This window comes from Bombina bombina, chromosome 5 (genome assembly GCF_027579735.1).
Source record: "Bombina bombina isolate aBomBom1 chromosome 5, aBomBom1.pri, whole genome shotgun sequence".
In the NCBI taxonomy this organism is placed as follows: domain Eukaryota; kingdom Metazoa; phylum Chordata; class Amphibia; order Anura; family Bombinatoridae; genus Bombina; species Bombina bombina.
In genome coordinates this window covers 274,756,904-274,774,619 of record NC_069503.1, presented here as the reverse complement: position 1 = coordinate 274,774,619, position 17,716 = coordinate 274,756,904, and the positions used below count along the sequence as shown (strand labels likewise).

Below are 17,716 nucleotides of genomic sequence, written 5' to 3'. Positions count from 1 at the left end.
GGTTGTGGACTCGGGAGGAGGCTCTCCTACCGATAAATATTCTGGAATTAAGAGCGATATTCAATGCTCTCCAGGCATGGCCTCAGCTGGCTTCGGCCAGATTCATCAGGTTTCAGTCGGACAACATCAAGACGTGGCTTATATCAATCATCAGGGCGGAACAAAGAGTTCCTTAGCAATGATAGAGGTCTCAAGGATAATCCAATGGGCAGAGGCTCACTCTTGCCATCTGTCAGCAATCTATATCCCAGGTGTAGAGAACTGGGAGGCAGATTTTCTTAGTCGTCAGACTTTTCATCCGGGGGAGTGGGAACTCCATCCGGAGGTGTTTGCTCAGCTGTTTCGGCTATGGGGCACACTAGAGTTGGATCTGATGGCGTCTCGTCAGAACGCCAAACTTCCTCGTTACTGCTCCAGGTCAAGGGATCCTCAGGCTGTACTGATCGATGCTCTAGCAGTACCCTGGTCGTTCAACCTGGCTTATGTGTTTCCACCTTTCCCTCTCCTTCCACGTCTGATTGCCAGAATCAAACAGGAGAGAGCATCAGTGATTTTGATAGCACCTGCGTGGCCATGCAGGACTTGGTATGCAGACCTGGTGGACATGTCATCCCTTCCACCATGGTCTCTGCCATTGAGTCAGGACCTTCTGATTCAAGGTCCATTTAAGCATCCAAATCTAATTTCTCTGCAACTGACTGCTTGGAGATTGAAAGCTTGATTCTATCAAAGCGGGGTTTCTCTGAGTCAGTCATAAATACCTTGATTCAGGCTCGAAAGCCTGTTACCAGGAAAATTTATCATAAGATATGGCGTAAATATCTTTTTTGGTGCGAATCCAAAGGCTTCTCCTGGAGTAAAATCAGGATTCCTAGGATTTTGTCTTTTCTCCAAGAGTGATTGGAGCTAGTTCCCTAAAGGTACAGATATCTGCTCTGTCTATTTTGTTGCACAAGCGTCTGGCAGATGTTCCAGACGTTTGGGCTTTTTGTCAGGCTTCAAAAGCCTGTGTTTAAACCTATTGCTCTGCCATGGAGTCTAAATTTAGTTCTTAGAGTTCTTCAGGGGGTTCAGTTTGAACCCATGCATTCCATAGATATTAAGCTTTTATCTTGGAAAGTTTAGTTCCTAGTTGCCATCTCTTCAGCTCGAAGAGTTTCTGAACTATCTGCATTACAATGTAACTCTCCTTATCTTATGTTCCATGCTGATAAGGTGGTTTTGCTTACCAAGCCTGGGTTCCTAACTAAGGTTGTTACTAAGAGGAATATCAATCAAGAAATTGTTGTTCCTTCTCTGTGTCCTAATCCTTCTTGTAAGGAGGAACGTCTGTTGCACAACTTGGACGTGGTTCGTGCTTTGAAATTTTATTTGCAGGCAACCAAAGATTTTCGTCAAACATCTTCTTTGTTTGTTGTCTATTCTGGAAAGCGTAGGGGTCAAAAGGCTACGGCGTTTTCTCTTTCCTTTTGGCTGAAAAGCATCATCCGTTTGGCTTATGAGACTGCTGGACAGCAGCCTCCTGAAAGAAATGCAGCTCATTCTACTAGAGCGGTAGCTTCCACATGGGCTTTTAAAAATGATGCTTCTGTTGAACAGATTTGTGAGGCTGCGACTTGGTCGTCGCTTCATACCTTTTAAAAATTTTATAAATTTGATACTTTTGCTTCTTCGGAGGCTATTTTTGGGAGAAAGGTTTTGCAAGCAGTGGTGCCTTTCGTTTAAGTTCCTGTCTTGTCCCTCCCTTCATCCGTGTCCTAAAGCTTTGGTATTGGTATCCCACAAGTTAGGATGAATCCGTGGACTCGGTACAGCATGCAAAAGAAAACAAAATTTATGCTTACCTGATAAATTTCTTTCTTTTGCGATGTACCGAGTCCACGGCCCGCCCTGTCTATTCAAGACAGATAGTATTTTTTTATGTAAACTTCAGTCACCTCTGCATCTTATAGTTTATGCTTTTCTTCCTTGGCCTTCGGTCGAATGACTGGGGGGTGGAGTTAAGGGGGGAGCTATATAGACAGCTCTGCTGTGGTGCTCTCTTTGCTACTTCCTGTCAGGAAGGTCAATATCCCACAAGTTAGGATGAATCCGTGGACTCGGTACATCGCAAAATAAAGAAATTTATCAGGTAAGCATAAATTTTGTTTTTTGCGATCTTAAATTATCAACATATGGCAAAAACAGCACAGAAACATTATATAATATAAATATAAGCTAAATAGTTACCAAAAAAAACGCTTTTTTAATAATCAAAACTAGCGTAAATATTTATAGGGATGTACTGTGATAAATAGGGAGTAAATAGGGAGTAAATGCTTTTTCCGACAAGCAAAATTTATCATTATTATGCTCAAGCTTGCCTGTGCAAAGTTACGTCTATTTTTTTTTTTTATAAATTCAGGCGCATATGTGTGCTTCTCCGGAGGCAAGCTGGGGCGCAGTTACAGGCGAAGCACATACAGCGTACGCCTAGCCTTTGATAAATCTAGCCCTTAGAACTAAGAGCTTTCTCACCTGCCAACTCTGTGCTGTAAATTTCATGTTTCAGATAATTTGTTTGTAGTAGAAAATTATCTCGGCCAAGATTGTAGCCCCAAGAGTTCATCTCATTCCTTAATGACCTGTGTTGTTTAAAGGGACAGTCTGGGGTAAAAATAAAATGTTCTATTTATTAGTGAGTTTAACCCCTACAAAGGGATTGAACACACAGTTAAGGTCACCTATCTGGTGCTTTGAAATTCCAGTCCAGATATGGAGACAGTCTAGGAGCCTATTAGGGGGCAGGGATATGTATGTATGCTCCAATCACCAGCCACGTCCTCTTCTGGGATGGCATGTGAAGTTTTTGAAGTGAGAATTATCCATCTGTTTAATTAGTTTGCAGGAGTTGAGCACATAACTTGAAATTGTCTTAAAATGAAACTGTAGTAGAGTGTCCATTTAAGTAATTTAAAGGGATATAAAACACAAAAGTTAATTTACCATATATTTTTTTAATATAAATTTTGCGTTGTAAAATTGAAACCCTTTTCAATTTACTTTCCTTTCATAAGACAAGGATAGTCCACGACTTAATTTCTTACTGTTGGGAAATACAACACCTGGCCACCAGGAGGAGGCAAAGACACCCCAGCTGAAGGCTTAAATATCCCTCCCACTTCCCCTATCCCCCAGTCATTCTTTGCCTTTCGTCACTATAGGAGGTGGCAGAGAAGTGTCAGAAGATTCTGGATAGTCCTGTAATGGAGTTTTAAGTAATGATGTCAACCTCTCAGTGAGAGTATTGATGAAAGTTAGTCTGGAGATGCAGGGAAAGTTTTTTTGCGAACCCATACAGACTGTCGCCTAACAGCTCCTGAGTTTCACTGCTTGCTGTTACACACTCAAGTCCATGTCAGATGCGTCGCTGCAAGACTGTCACACATGAGAGGCTGTGTCTGTTCCACAGCATGGATCCTGGAGGGTAAAACCGTTTTATATATACACTTTTCTATACAGGGTCACAGTGTGGTTCCTTTATGCCTCGATAGGATCAAGGGTTAATATCTCCTTCAGGGAGATTATTTGAACAGCTAGGGGTTATTTACAACTGCTTTAATGTGAGAGTTTTTGGGCTCATAGACTGTGTGCTTTTGGCTTGGAACAAACAGGTTTCACCTTTGTTTTTGATTGTTGCGCAGCTCATAATAGCTTAGTGCCTTTTTCATAGCAGGGGAAGTCCTGTCCTACACTCCACGTGACCGGGTGTGGTCTTTTCATTTCCTACGATCCTGTTGCTGACATCACTCCCAAGGAGAGCATTTTCACTGTTAGCTGTCTGGGTCTAGAAGGGGGTAAGTGCCCCAGCCATTGGGATTATAAAGGTGCAGTTTTTTTAATAAAAGCGTTTACTTTCTGTCTAACCTTCTGTGACTATATCTTAGCTATGGAGGACTCTTATACTACATTAGAAGGTTCCGCTCCTTCTGTACTGATTAATAATTCCTGTTTATATTGTGAGGAGGCCGTGGTTTGCCCGCCTGCTCAATTTTGTTCCATTTGCCTAAGCACTGTTCTAAAGTCTAACAGGCCCATTTATCAAGCTCCGTACGGAGCTTGAAGGGCCGTGTTTCTGGCGAGTCTTCAGACTCAACAGAAACACAACTTATGAAGCAGCGGTCTAAAGACCGCTGCTCCATAACCCTGTCAGCCTGCTCTGAGCAGGCGGACAGGAATCGCCGGACATCAACCCGATCGAATACGATCGGGTTGATTGACAGCTCCCTGCTGGCGGCCGATTGGCCGCGAGTCAGCAGGGCGCGGCGTTGCACCAGCAGCTCTTGTGAGCTGCTGGTGCAATGTTAAATGCGGAGAGCGTATTGCTCTCCGCATTTAGCGAGGTCTTGCGGACCTGATCCGCAGTGTCGGATCAGGTCCGCAAGCCCTTTGATAAATGGGCCTGTTAGAAGGGAGACAAGCCTGTTAATACTCCTAGCACTATTTGCCCCTCTGAGCTTGTAACGGTACCAACCGGATACCAAGGGTTAACACCAGGGAACAATGTCCTGCATAGGGAATCAGCAATTCACAACCCAGCCAGTTTTCAGGTTTTTAAACAGAATGACTTTTATTAAGGCTCATATGCCCAGTATTTATGCAGGTCTGACCCCCCCAGAAGGGGGGTTGAAAGAATGTTGTACATTGAATGGAGGGAACACGCCCTTTTACATGATACAATAGAATACCTTGCTCAAGCTGATAACAATTTAAACACAGACACACACTTGTCTTTCCTTATCATCTAGGGTCTGCTCTCTGAGGTTGATTAAACAATGGACTGTGTATCAATAACATTAATGACAGTGCACAATAGCTGAACACAGTTAACTCTTTCAGTGCTGACAGAAGGGTCTGTCACATCTACATAGCACAATATACAGCCTATAGACAACCTTTCTTATGTTATAGTCCAGAAGTGGCTAGGTTTGCCACAATGCTCCCCCAGAACCAAGCCGGCATACACAGTCTGATCCCAACGGATCGGCTTGGGGATGTCCGGGGCAACAACTTTCGGCTCAAGTAGGCTACGGGGGTTCTCCGCCATCTGCTCCAACTTGGCTCAGTACTGCCCCCACCCCAAACATGGAAGCGTCTCTTCCCGGAGGGACTGGGCTTGGGTAGTCACAGGGTTAACATCAGCGGGATCCATGGGAGCATAGGCAGAAACAAGGGGGGCCAAGTCATTTCCAAGGAGAACATCAGCAGGTAAGTCCTTCTTGACCCCCACATTCACAAGTCTAGCGCCCACTCCCCAATCCAAATGTACCCTGGCAACAGGTAGGCGGAACACAGTGCCCCCTGCTACCCTCACAGCCACAGTGTCTCCAGTGTGCTGTTTCTCAGGCACCAAGTTCTCTTGAAGCAAGGTCATGGTAGCACCAGTATCCCGTAGACAACTGACCTCCTTCCCATTCACTTTAACCCGTTGCCGGTTATTCCGGTGGGCAGCTTGCACGGGGTCTGCTTCATGTAGGCTGCCCCAGCATTCTGGCGCCTCTACGTAGCGGGCCACAGGCTGAGGATTATGTGGGATTCCGCCAGCGGGTCTTCTCCAGGACTGTGCTTGATTCGCTGCGTTTAGGGGACACTCTGGTCTTTTGTGCCCTAGTTGCTTACATCCAAAGCACCGAATAGGTTGTGAGTAGCCCCGCGAATTGAACCGGGCTCTCTGAGGGTAGTTCGTGGCCGGAGGCCGTGTGGTATAGCGGTGCGCCGGGGGTTGGTAACTGGCAGCTGCTGGGGTAACTGGGGGTCTGTACTCCACTCTAGCAGTGGGCAATCGGTATACTGCTCCCCCTGCCCCTCGTACTGCCACGGATCCGCCAGTGGGTGCTGTATCCGGCACCAAATGGGGAGCTATCAGGGTTAAAGTAGCTCCCGAATCCCGAAGTCCCTGGACCGACATCACCTCATGCAGAATTCCCAGGGGTTCCTCGGCTTGGGTGCTCAACACCTCATGAGCGGCTGGCTCCGTTTGGTAATGGTGAGCAGCCGCCCTTGGGGCCAGGTTCTGTCTGACCTGGTTCCAAGCTTGTCTGCTCCGATTTTGGGTGCACTCACGTGCCATATGTCCCCACTGCTTGCAGGTGTGGCATTGTATATTAGCCCGTCCGTTGTTAGGCTGTAGTCCATGGTGCCTCCTGGCATCAAAATGCTGGTCTGCTAATCTGGCTGCTTCGGTTAAGGTGAGGGGTTTTCGATCTCTCACCCATTCTTGGGCTTCTGGGGACAAGCCGTTAAAGAATTGCTCCAACAGCATCAGTTGTCGCAATTCTTCCATGGTGGTAGCTTGGCTGGCCTGTATCCACCCCTGAGATGCTTGATCCAGCTTGTGGGCCCACTCTGCATGGGAATCTCTTTCTGGCTTGCGCAGGCCTCTAAACTTGCGCCGGTATGCCTCTGAGGTAATGGCATATCTTTCCAAGATCGCTCTCTTCACTTTAGCGTAATCCTTGCTGTCCTCCCTGGGTACAGCGCGATACGCTTCCGCTGCCCTACCGGCTAGCTTGCCTGCTAGCACCGGCACCCATACGGACTGCTCCAAATCATGTAACTCGCACAGTCTCTCAAAATCCTGTAAATACCCATCAATCTCATCCTTCTCCTCACAAAACATTTTAAATGCATGGTATGGGATTTTGGGTCTTACTGGGTTGCTGAGTGCGTCCAAAATGGATTCTGCTCGGGAGGATGCATTCCGCGGTCTGTGTGCCATCACGTACTCCTGCACATCTGCCATTACCACGGATAGCATATCCCGTGGTACAGGTTGGGGTAAAAATTCCAGCCTGGTCCTCATTTCCCTCTGGTATAGGGTCTCCTCCATGGCTGCTGGAGGCGTAGCGCTGCGAGCTCTGTCTCCCTCCATCAGCTCAGCAATTAATATAGCCTTGGGTTTGCTGCTGCCTATCTTTCCCCTGGCTTCTAGCAGTTCCTTTTACGTTTGTCTCTTTAGCTTAGAATAATCCATCTCCATTCACTTCGGTCCCTGGTACTCCTTCCATCTTAGTCAGTATTGTAGTAATCCCCCTCTTCCTGAGGTTACTGGCTTGTGTAGTTGCTCTTCTGGGCGATAAGGTTCATTCCGTCGCTTGCCACCAATTGTAACGGTACCAACCGGATACCAAGGGTTAACACCAGGGAACAATGTCCTGCATAGGGAATCAGCAATTCACAACCCAGCCAGTTTTCAGGTTTTTAAACAGAATGACTTTTATTAAGGCTCATATGCCCAGTATTTATGCAGGTCTGACCCCCCCAGAAGGGGGGTTGAAAGAATGTTGTACATTGAATGGAGGGAACACGCCCTTTTACATGATACAATAGAATACCTTGCTCAAGCTGATAACAATTTAAACACAGACACACACTTGTCTTTCCTTATCATCTAGGGTCTGCTCTCTGAGGTTGATTAAACAATGGACTGTGTATCAATAACATTAATGACAGTGCACAATAGCTGAACACAGTTAACTCTTTCAGTGCTGACAGAAGGGTCTGTCACATCTACATAGCACAATATACAGCCTATAGACAACCTTTCTTATGTTATAGTCCAGAAGTGGCTAGGTTTGCCACAGAGCTGTCTACCTCTCAGGAATCTGGGTCCCGAGAGATTACTACCCTTTCTACACTACCCGCTCCACATGCAGTTCCCCGCGGCTCAACTAATCCTCCATCTGGAGGGGGCTTTTTTCCGGTAGACTTTACCGCGCAGTTACAATCGGCGGTGTCTGCGGCCCTGAGTGCCTTACCTCGCTCTAACAAATGCAAGAGAAAGGTTAAGCATAGTTTTCCTGATCTAGAGTCATCTAAATATTTGTCGGATTTAGCTACTATGTCCCAGCTATCCGAGGATGAGTTAACCTCTGTAGCTTCAGAGGGTGAACTTTGAGTCTTTGACTTCAGTTTCTAAACCTCCTTTAGATTTAAAATTGAGCATCTGCGTTTTTTTATTAAGGAGGTTCTGTCTACACTAGAGGTTCCAGAGGCTACACCCCCGAGGAACCTAAGATCCCTAAATTAGACTGGGTTTATGAAGACGGGAAGGTCCCTCTAACTTTTCCTGTGCCAGTTAAGACGGCGAACATTATTAGTAACGAATGGGAAAGAATAGGAACTTCTTTTTCCCCCTCGTTTACTTTTAAAAATGATTCCCGGGCCCTCATTCTTAATTAGATTTGACTCGTTCTCTTGGTGGCTCTGTCCAGATCATCTGTCCCAAGGCACGTGCTTCTTGAGACCGTCCTGGGAGATTGTGACTACAGACGCAAGCGTTTCCGACTGGGGAGCCGCTTGGGGTGCCAAGAACACACAAGGACTGTGAACTCAGGAGGAGTCCTCCCTTCCAATCAATATATTGGAACTCCGGGCAATCTTCAGTTCCTTGAAGGCTTGGCCCCTTCTGGGTTCATCCCAGTTTATCAGATTCCAATCAGACAATATAACCTCTTATGCCTACATCAACCATCAGGGGGGGGGGGGAACGAGAAGTCCCTTGACGATGAGAGAAGTATCTAAGATACTAGAGTGGACGGAGACTCACAGATGTATGCTGTCAGCGATCCACATTTCGGGTGTGGACAACTAGGAAGCAGACTTTTTCAGCAGGGAATCCTTTCACCCGGGGGAATGGTCTCTCCACCCAAGGTGTTTGCAGAGATATACAGCGAGTGGGGGATGCCAGAGATAGATCTCATGGCATCCCGGCTCAATACCAAGCTACCCAGGTACGGATTGAGGTTGAGGGATCCTCAGGCGGAATTGATAGATGCCCTATCAGTACCATGGAGGTTCAGACTCATATCTTTTTCCTCTATTACCGCACCTCCCTCGTGGTGGTGGCTCGCATCAAGCAGGAGTGAGCATCTGTGATTCTGATTGCTCCTTCGTGGCCGCGAAGGATGTGGTTTGCGGATCTGGTGGGGATGTCCTCAGTGGAGGTTACCTTGTCGCAGAAATCTGCTGATACAGGGTCCCTTCGTTCATCAAAATCTAGATTCTCTGAGGCTGACTGCGTAGAGATTGAACGCTTAGTCTTAGCCAAGAGAGGGTTCTCTGAGAGTGTTATCGACACTCTGGTTCAAGCTTGTACGCCAGTTACTCATCGTATCTACCATAGTGTGGAGGACTTACTTGTACTAGTGTGAAGAGCGTGGCTTTTTCTGGCATAAGGTTAAGGTTGCTAGAATTTTATCTTTTCTCCAGGATGGACTGGAGAAGGGTCTATCTGCTAGTTCCCTGAAGAGACAGTATCGGCCCTGTCAATGTTACTGCGCAAGAGATTGGCTGAGCTTCCGGTTGTGCAGTCCTTTGTTAAGGCTCTGACTAGGATCAGACCTGTGTTTAGATCTGGGGCTCAGCTTTGAAGCCTAAATCTTGTTCTTAGTCTTTTGCAGCAGGCTCCGTTTAAACCTATGCATACTGTTGACATTAAATTGTTATCTTGGAAGGTTCTTTTTTTACTTGCTATTGCCTCTGCGCACAGGGTTTATGAGATTTCTGCTTTACAGTGTGACTCCCCTTATCTTGTTTTCCATGCTGATAAGGCGGTTTTACGTACTAAATAAGGGTTCCTCGCTAAGGTGGTGTCAGATCGTAACATTAATCAAGAAATTGTTGTTCCTTCCTTGTGTCCTAATCCTTCTTCAGCGAAGGAACGCTTGCTTCACAATCTGGATGTGGTTCGTGCTTTGAAGTTCTATCTTCAGGCTACTAAGAAATTCATACAAACTTTCTCTTTGTCATCTATACAGGAAAGCTTAAGGGGCAAAAAGCTACAACAACCTCCTTATCTTTCTGGTTGAGGAGTGTCATCCGCTTAGCTTATGAGACAGCAGGGCGACAGCCTCCTGAGTGGATAACAGCTCATTCCACTAGAGCAGTGGTTTCCTCCTGGGCTTTTAAGAAAAAAGCCTCTATGGATCAGATTTGTAAGGTGGCTACCTGGTCCTCCTTACACACTTTTTCTAAATTTTACAAGTTTGATTCGGCTGAAGCCGCTTTCGGGAGAAAAGTTTTGCAGGCGGTGGTGCCCTCAGCATAGGGTCCACCTCTTATTTTTGTTTCCTCCCGTTAATCATTCAGTGTCCTCTGGAGCTTGGGTATAGTTTTCCCAACAGTAAGAAATGAAGTCGTGGACTCTCCCTGCCTTATGGAAGGAAAACATAATTTATGCTTACCAGATAAATTCCTTTCCTTCCTGGCAGGAAGAGTCCACGACCCCGCCCGTAATTTTATTTTTGTTGGGCGGCTCCCTTTTTATATTATTTCTTCTTGCACCTGTATTCCCTGGACTGCAAAAGCTTCCAACAAAATATCAGTTTTAAATGCTTTTAAAAATGTGTTTACTATGCAAATCTTTTACTGCATAGTGCTTTATTACTGTTATATTGTATGCAAATATAATCATGACATTAAACACTAGATATATGCTAGATAGAATGATGCATTCAAAGAAAAGATTAGTATGACAATAACATGTAGATGTATTTATTAAAATCTCATTCGCTGTTTAAATATTGATTAAAAATAAGTAAAGTTTTAGTGTCTATAAAACAATGGGAGCTGCCATGTTGTAACTTAGGCTACCTTCTCTGCTGTGGCCAATTAGGGACAATTATAAATAGGTTACTAGAGAGTGCAGCCAATGGCTGTGTGGAATATATCTGTGTTCTGCACTAAAAAGGAACTAAAAAGCTCACAATTTCAGAATGTAATTAAAGGATAAGGGGACAAAATAAATCATGAACGTATATTGCAGAGTTTTATATATATATATATATATAGTTGATCATTTTATATTGCCACCTCAAAGTGTTTAATGTCCCTTTAAAGAGACATAACTATAGACAAAAGCCTAAGGTGCGCTAACATCCGGAGGTCGGGTAATGCAACACATAACTCGCAACTTGTAATATGAGTGGTGTTTAGTGCAGCCGTGCTAAACATTCTCTAGTAATTCTTTTGAACCATTCTCGTGTAATACCAGAAATTTATAGCGATCTGTTTGTAATCTAGGCCTTTATGTGGAATTTGAAATGTTTGTGTTACTTTAATGATCCTTTATGTGTATTAATGATAAAAAGGTAAAACACATTTCTTGTATTTTCCAATACACAAATTGCTAAAATCTCAGCTACAGAGTAAACCTACCTTTTACACAAGTTATTTTGTTTTAGGTTTTTATTTTTATCTCCTTAATATGTTTTTGGAATTATTTTTATTATTCATTGTTCTGTACTCTATAAAACAGGAGTCCCGCTGGAGACCTAGGAGCCAAAAAGAAAAAGAAGAAACAAAAAAGGAAAAAGGAAAAACCAAATTCAGGGGGCGCCAAGTCAGACTCTGCTTCTGATTCTCAAGAAATTAAAACACAGCAGCCATCAAAAGTGAGTGATTTTTATGTATGCAAATTATTTTTTACAAAATAACATAATACAATCAAATATAGTTTTTACTATTATGTCCCTTTAAGGAATATGAGTGCATTTCAGTTTTGAATAGAAACAATTTTTGCAATATACTAGTATTAGCAAAATGCTTGTAGTAAAAGGTTAGTATTTCTGTTTCAGGGGCATATTTACATATACCAAGAAAGCCCAGTGTGTTTCTATGCAGATGCACTGTGCATGTTCAGCATACGTTCATATGCCCCTGCAACAGTAATATATTTTACTAGAAGCATTTTTTCTAATACAAATATTTTGAAAAAATGGTTCTATTCAAATGTGAAATGCACTCATATCCCTTTTGTAGTCATGTATTATGGTAAACTGAAAGCAGCATAGACGTTAGTATTAAACATTTTTTTAGATAGAACGTGTAATAAAAAAACAAAAAACTATCTTGCTTTTTCTGTTAAGTTTACATTTTTTCTTGGCTTTTCTTCTAGCTCGTTTGCATGAGAGCATTCTGCGATAGGCTCAAGAGTTTGCGTGTGTCTTGAGCGCTATATGCCAGCTGTACTTACAGTAATGGTTGAAACAGTGTTACACGTATAGTGCTCAAGACACACTCATGAGGCTATCTTGATATGTTCCCATGAAAAGGAGATACATTCAACTAAGAAAACCAAGAGAAAGAAGTCAATTTGACTTTAGAAGAAAATTGGAAATGTATTAAATTGCATGTCTGTATTTCTAGACACCTAATTTATTTATAAAGTGACAACATATTCCATTGGACTATGACAAAAGACACAATGATTACATGCTACATATCAGTAATACAAACTGAAAGTCTTCTTTAGGACAGGTGAGCTTGTGGACTTCTGTGCATTGATCATGTAAGTGGTTCTGACCTTCTTTGTGTATTCTGTGTACAATGGCAAGAAACACAATTGTGGTCCCCAATCTCCAGTGAATATACAGTCATGGCAGAGACATAACAAGCCAGTCTTGTTGCTGCTGATTGTGTTTGTAGCATATTATGGGTATCACATGTTGGTTTGGCAGCATGTGGCAACTGTGCAATGTTTTGCTGAATATGCTGAAAAGTTGCAGATAATAACAGAAAGACGCTATAGCACGTGATCCACATAGTAGACACTCTGATGTCACCTACAGTAAAATGCTGAGGTTTGTGACTGGGAGACTATTTCATTTGGGGGGGGGAAGATCCCAGTCAGTAGCAGGAAGAGGATAAGTCTTATACCACATTAAAGGGACATAAAACAAGTTGGGATATAGACAAACTATAATCATATGTACTTTAATTACTTTACCTAGAAATTTATACTGCGGTGCCTCGGCATTAACCCTTTCTTTTAAGTTTTCAAATTGTACAACTATAATTCCCCCTACACATTTCCTTCTATGGCTGTATCTATATCTACATGTGCTTTGGTAGAATGCAGAACTGCACAGTCATTATCTGCTGCCTAGAAGCAAATAAGCAGTTGTGAACTTGGTTAAAATACAATGCCTGTGTTTCTAAAGCTAAACCCTGATAAGGAGGGGTGGAATAGACTACTCCAGACAGCATGGTTATGTAACTAATTTTGCTTATTTTATTTTTTTTTTTTTTTTTTTTTATTGAGTTTCAACAAAGTATACAAGTAGCATATGTCATCAAACAGTGGTAGTACAGATTTGTAAGTAGCGTACAATCATGATATATCAAGATACAAAACATAAGACAAAACGGATGTATGATATGCTAGAATGACATAAAATGGAGAACATGAAAGTTGTGTAGAGCACCAATAGAACTCTCAACCTTCTAAATTAGGTGGACCAGTGGACCTGATTGAAGCCTAGAGTTAATGATCAAAGTATAGAAGGCATTTGTACAACAGTAAAAGATCACATTTGTTTCTCCAAAGGGTGAACCTCTGTTTATATAATTTTAGGTAGGCCGACAAAAAAATATTAAAGATGAGCGTGAAACTATATTACAGCCTGTATTAGGGGAGCAGGGGGGAATGATTGTATGGAAGTGGTAATATAATTGACAAAAATGGGGGTATGGATTAGTAATTAGGGTTGTGGTATAGACAAGACAAACTGCACAATTAGTCCTCCTAGTCTAGGAGGCTCTTTATATGGGGGGGCGGTTATATATGCGGATAGATCTTTTTAATAATATTATATTATGTAAAAAGCTCTTAATTAATACGTAGGAGGGGGAAAAAGAACTATCTATCTGGTAATGATAGTTTACTGGAGGAGTTTAACACTTAGTAACATTTCTTAAAGGGACACTGAACCCAAAATTTTTCTTTTGTGATTCAAATAGAGCATGCCATTTTAAGCAACTTTCTAATTTACTCCTATTATTGATGTTTCTTTGTTCTTTTGCTATCTTTATTTGAAAAAGATGGCATCTAAGCTAAGGAGCCAGCAAATTGTTGGTTCAGAACCATGGACAGCACTTGTTTATTGGTGCTGTCCAATCAGCAAGGACAACCCAGTTTGTTCCCCAAAAATAGGCATCTAAACTTACATTCTTGCTTTTCAAATAAAGATGCCAAGAGAATGAAGAAAATTTGATAATAGGAGTAAATTAGAAAGTTGCTTAAAATTGCTCGCTCTATCTGAATCAGGAAAGAAAAAAATCTGGGTTCAGTGTCCCTTTAAGTCATACTATGGATAACAGTCTGACGCCACATATGTCATATGGAACTATATATATATATATATATATATATATTTATATACATACGTATGTACTTATGCTTGGGTAAAGCTAAGGCTAGGCTCCTGAAAGTATCTAATGAAAGTGTATAATATGAGATATAGTGAATAACCTTGGCATGTGATAATATTATTAGGGAAGATTGTGGCCTCTAAATTCGGATTTTTAGTGAGTCTTTCCACTTAATCATGTTGTTAAATGCAAACCATATACATCCAAGTAGTAATATCTTAGCTAAACAGTGTAGTGGCTGTTAGTGAAGGTATAAAATCACATCTAGAATGCCCTTAAAGTGGGCATATGTAAATAGTAGTTGTCAAGGTTAGCTATATATAGTTGACTTCTCTTGATTCCTACATCCCAGCACTCTATCAGAGGAGGTCTTACACCCAACAATATGAATGAGTTGATGGTTTAAATTAAGTTCCCATGAGCTTTTTGTGTGTTAATAGAATCCCTGAAATATAATAATAATAGCTCACTATCGTAATGGAGAAGCTATCTACATCCAGTGAGCCTAACTGCCTCGGCCGCTGACAGCCCAGCCCCCACCAACATAGTAAGATAAGGGAAATAGGAAGAGAACATGGATACATACAGTGGACTATAATCCGAATTTCCATATAATGGTGGTAGATTGTAACACGGTTCAATAATGTTATATGCAAACCCTATGACAGCTAAGAGGAAGTGATTACTGACACTAAGGAATCTACATATGCCCAATGAGTAGGCTCTGTTCAGAGTTTAGCTAAGGAATACTTTTTAAAATTTAAATTTGTATGTGAGAGCGGGTTCTATACCTTTGAACATTAGTTAATAACTCTATACAAGGGGCTCATAGGTGCAAGTGGGAGTTAAGTACTAAACTTCTACATCTAACAGGTAACTTGTGTAGCTGTAAATAAGACCAACAAAAACAAGATATTGCACATAACAATGAAATCTATAGCTTGTTACTTTAGTCTCTGCAGCAGCCCATTATCTAGTGTAAGCAGGATAAATAACCAACCTTTAGGGCTAACACTTAGATTAAACTTGAATTAGCGTGTTTATAAGGCAATGGAACAGAAAATTATATTACTACTACATGAGCACCTGGCTTTTGTCTATGAGAAATAAATAAAAAGGATATAAACATAATCCAACCTGCAGTCAGAGTGAGCCCAAAAAAGCAACAACATTATCTAAAATTATTAACTAAAATTGCATAGACACATTTTAAATGTAAGATAAGCCAATAATAGATCTTAGTCACATAATTTAGGAAGTGGTGAGTGTGCCATGGGGGAGATGATTAAAATCCGCTACTTATTACCATGAACTTCTCAAAGTCTACCCCACACCAATCCTCAAAAAAATAATATAGGTCAGCCAGTTGTTCACAAATGTTAAGTCTCCTGTGGTTGGACGTAACTAGGGCTGTTTTCTGATATGCCCCAAGCCTCCGTCCGGTCCCCTTAAAAGTTTTATGTCCCCTCGAGTGAATCTTCTGGGTTATCAGAGCTCCTTTAGTTACCTGTCTCCTATATGGATTTGCAGGTGGCTCACTAGTAGAGATATCCGCACTTGTCACCACTTTTGGGAATTGCGTGGGAGGCCTGGAAGCAGGATCTATGATCTCGGGCCTGAATTCTAGCATTGTGTCATCGGCTCTGGGCTTCAGTCCCCCATCCCTCGCTGGGAAGTCCGCCTTAGCGCTTGTTATTGGGAGCTCCTCTTTAAGCAATTGGTTCCCCTTACGTGTCGCATTTGCTCCATCTGCTCTTCTTGTGGTGCCAAAAAAGTGCAATAGATCCTGGACCTCCAGCGCATCTCCACTTTCTCCATCGACGTCAGCTGTACCCAAGCAGACCTCTGCTGGGGATCTAGTGCCGTCCACGGGACTAACCTCTTCACTCCATGTTGCAGTGAATTGAAGCTGGTAGGACTCCAAGAGTCTGCGAAAGCCGGTCAAAATCTGGTGAGCGCTCTCCATATCAATTATAAAGCTACTCCACGTGGGCGAAAACATGGCTACCATCTAAGTAGTTAAACACAGACCTCCGGTCCCAACCCTGAACCTTCGCATCAGTGACAAGGATTGTCAGTCCTCTGATACTGATTAGGAAGGAGCCAGGTAAATGGCCCATTTATTTAGGCTCTAACTGATATCTTAATGTAATTTTAAGGCAATTAGAGCCGGAGCTCTGAAAGTATGCGACTATTCCTCCATGTGGCTGACTCCGCCCTCAATCCTTACCAGCAATTTTTAAACAAATTTTTTATGCAAACTATTTTTACTTAATTAGCCCTTTTAGGATATGCACAGATCTTAACATGTTTTATAGCACTTTAAAGGAGGGGTTTCAGGCAATGGGGCCTATTTATGATGGTGCGAACGGACATGATCCGATATAGCGGATCATGTCCTCTGCACATGGATAAATGCTCTCGGCATTTATCATTACACCAGCAGTTCTTGTGAGCTGCTGGTGCAATACCGCCCCCTGCAGATTTGCTGCCAATCGGCCGCTAGCAAGGGGTGTCAATCAACCCGATCGTATTCTGTTGCAGAATATTTATTTAGAATGCAAGCTTTAAAGGGAAACAAAACCCACAAAACAATTGACCTCCAATAGTCAGATCATTATAAATATGTGCATTTTGTAATTACAATAGCGGTTCATATATTAACCGTTTTTTTAGTTATGAATTTTTATTGATTTCCAAACCCACCGATCGGCAATAACTTTTAATCTTCCAATCCACATCGATAACTCCAGTTATCAAGATGGCGAATTTTCTTCGTTATGAGAATACACGATTTAACCTTCTCATCCTAACAGACGTCACCACAGGAAAACATGCAGACCAGCATAATCTATGGGTAAATGAGGAGTCATTGTACGCATATGCGCATACGTGGGTAGACAAATCGATACGCGTAAGCGCATGGTCAGAAAAACGCTGCATAATAAGATGCAAACATTTAAATTTCTATTGGTAAGTTTGTCGGATCGCGCGCCTTCCATATTTGAGGGTTGTCTGATGTGACGTAATACCCAAAAATAAAAATTAATTATTCTCAAGTTTAGAAGCTTCGTTACAAGCAGCAAATACGTATGTTATAATATTTATACATGCAAAATTTCATATTTGTGGTCTGTTGGTGCAAAAAATTTGAAAGTTTTGGAATCCTTTAAAGAGAGGGGGTCTCATTTTGGGTCTGTCCCACAAACTGCCAAATAGTTTGGACTTATTGAATAGCTGTAAACCAATGTAGTATAGTGTTCATAGATGGAATTCTTTGGGGACGTCTTAAAATACTCTCACCCAAATGATACAATAAAATATACCTGTGTCTCATTGTTCAGTTAACGTTTTTCAACTTCTTTAGGGATATTGACTCATGCATGATTAAAAAACACATGTGAAGACACTACCTTACTATATCCATTTACTTGTACGTAAAGGACCACAAAATTAAAGAATCATGATTAAGATTCAGATCAATAAAAAAAAAACTTTCCAAAATACTTCCATTATCAAAACATGC

The 17,716-nt window shown here is 42.2% G+C and overlaps 1 protein-coding gene across 1 annotated transcript in view; it reads left to right on the top strand.

The window, feature by feature from the left end:
* NMT2 (N-myristoyltransferase 2) overlaps window positions 1-17,716 on the top strand; it is a 257,520-nt gene that overhangs the window by 105,317 nt on the left and 134,487 nt on the right. Inside the window, exon 2 of the mRNA XM_053714009.1 lies at window positions 11,297-11,432. Within this exon, the coding sequence (XP_053569984.1) occupies window positions 11,297-11,432 (136 nt within the window). The remainder of the gene's footprint in view (window positions 1-11,296; window positions 11,433-17,716) is intronic.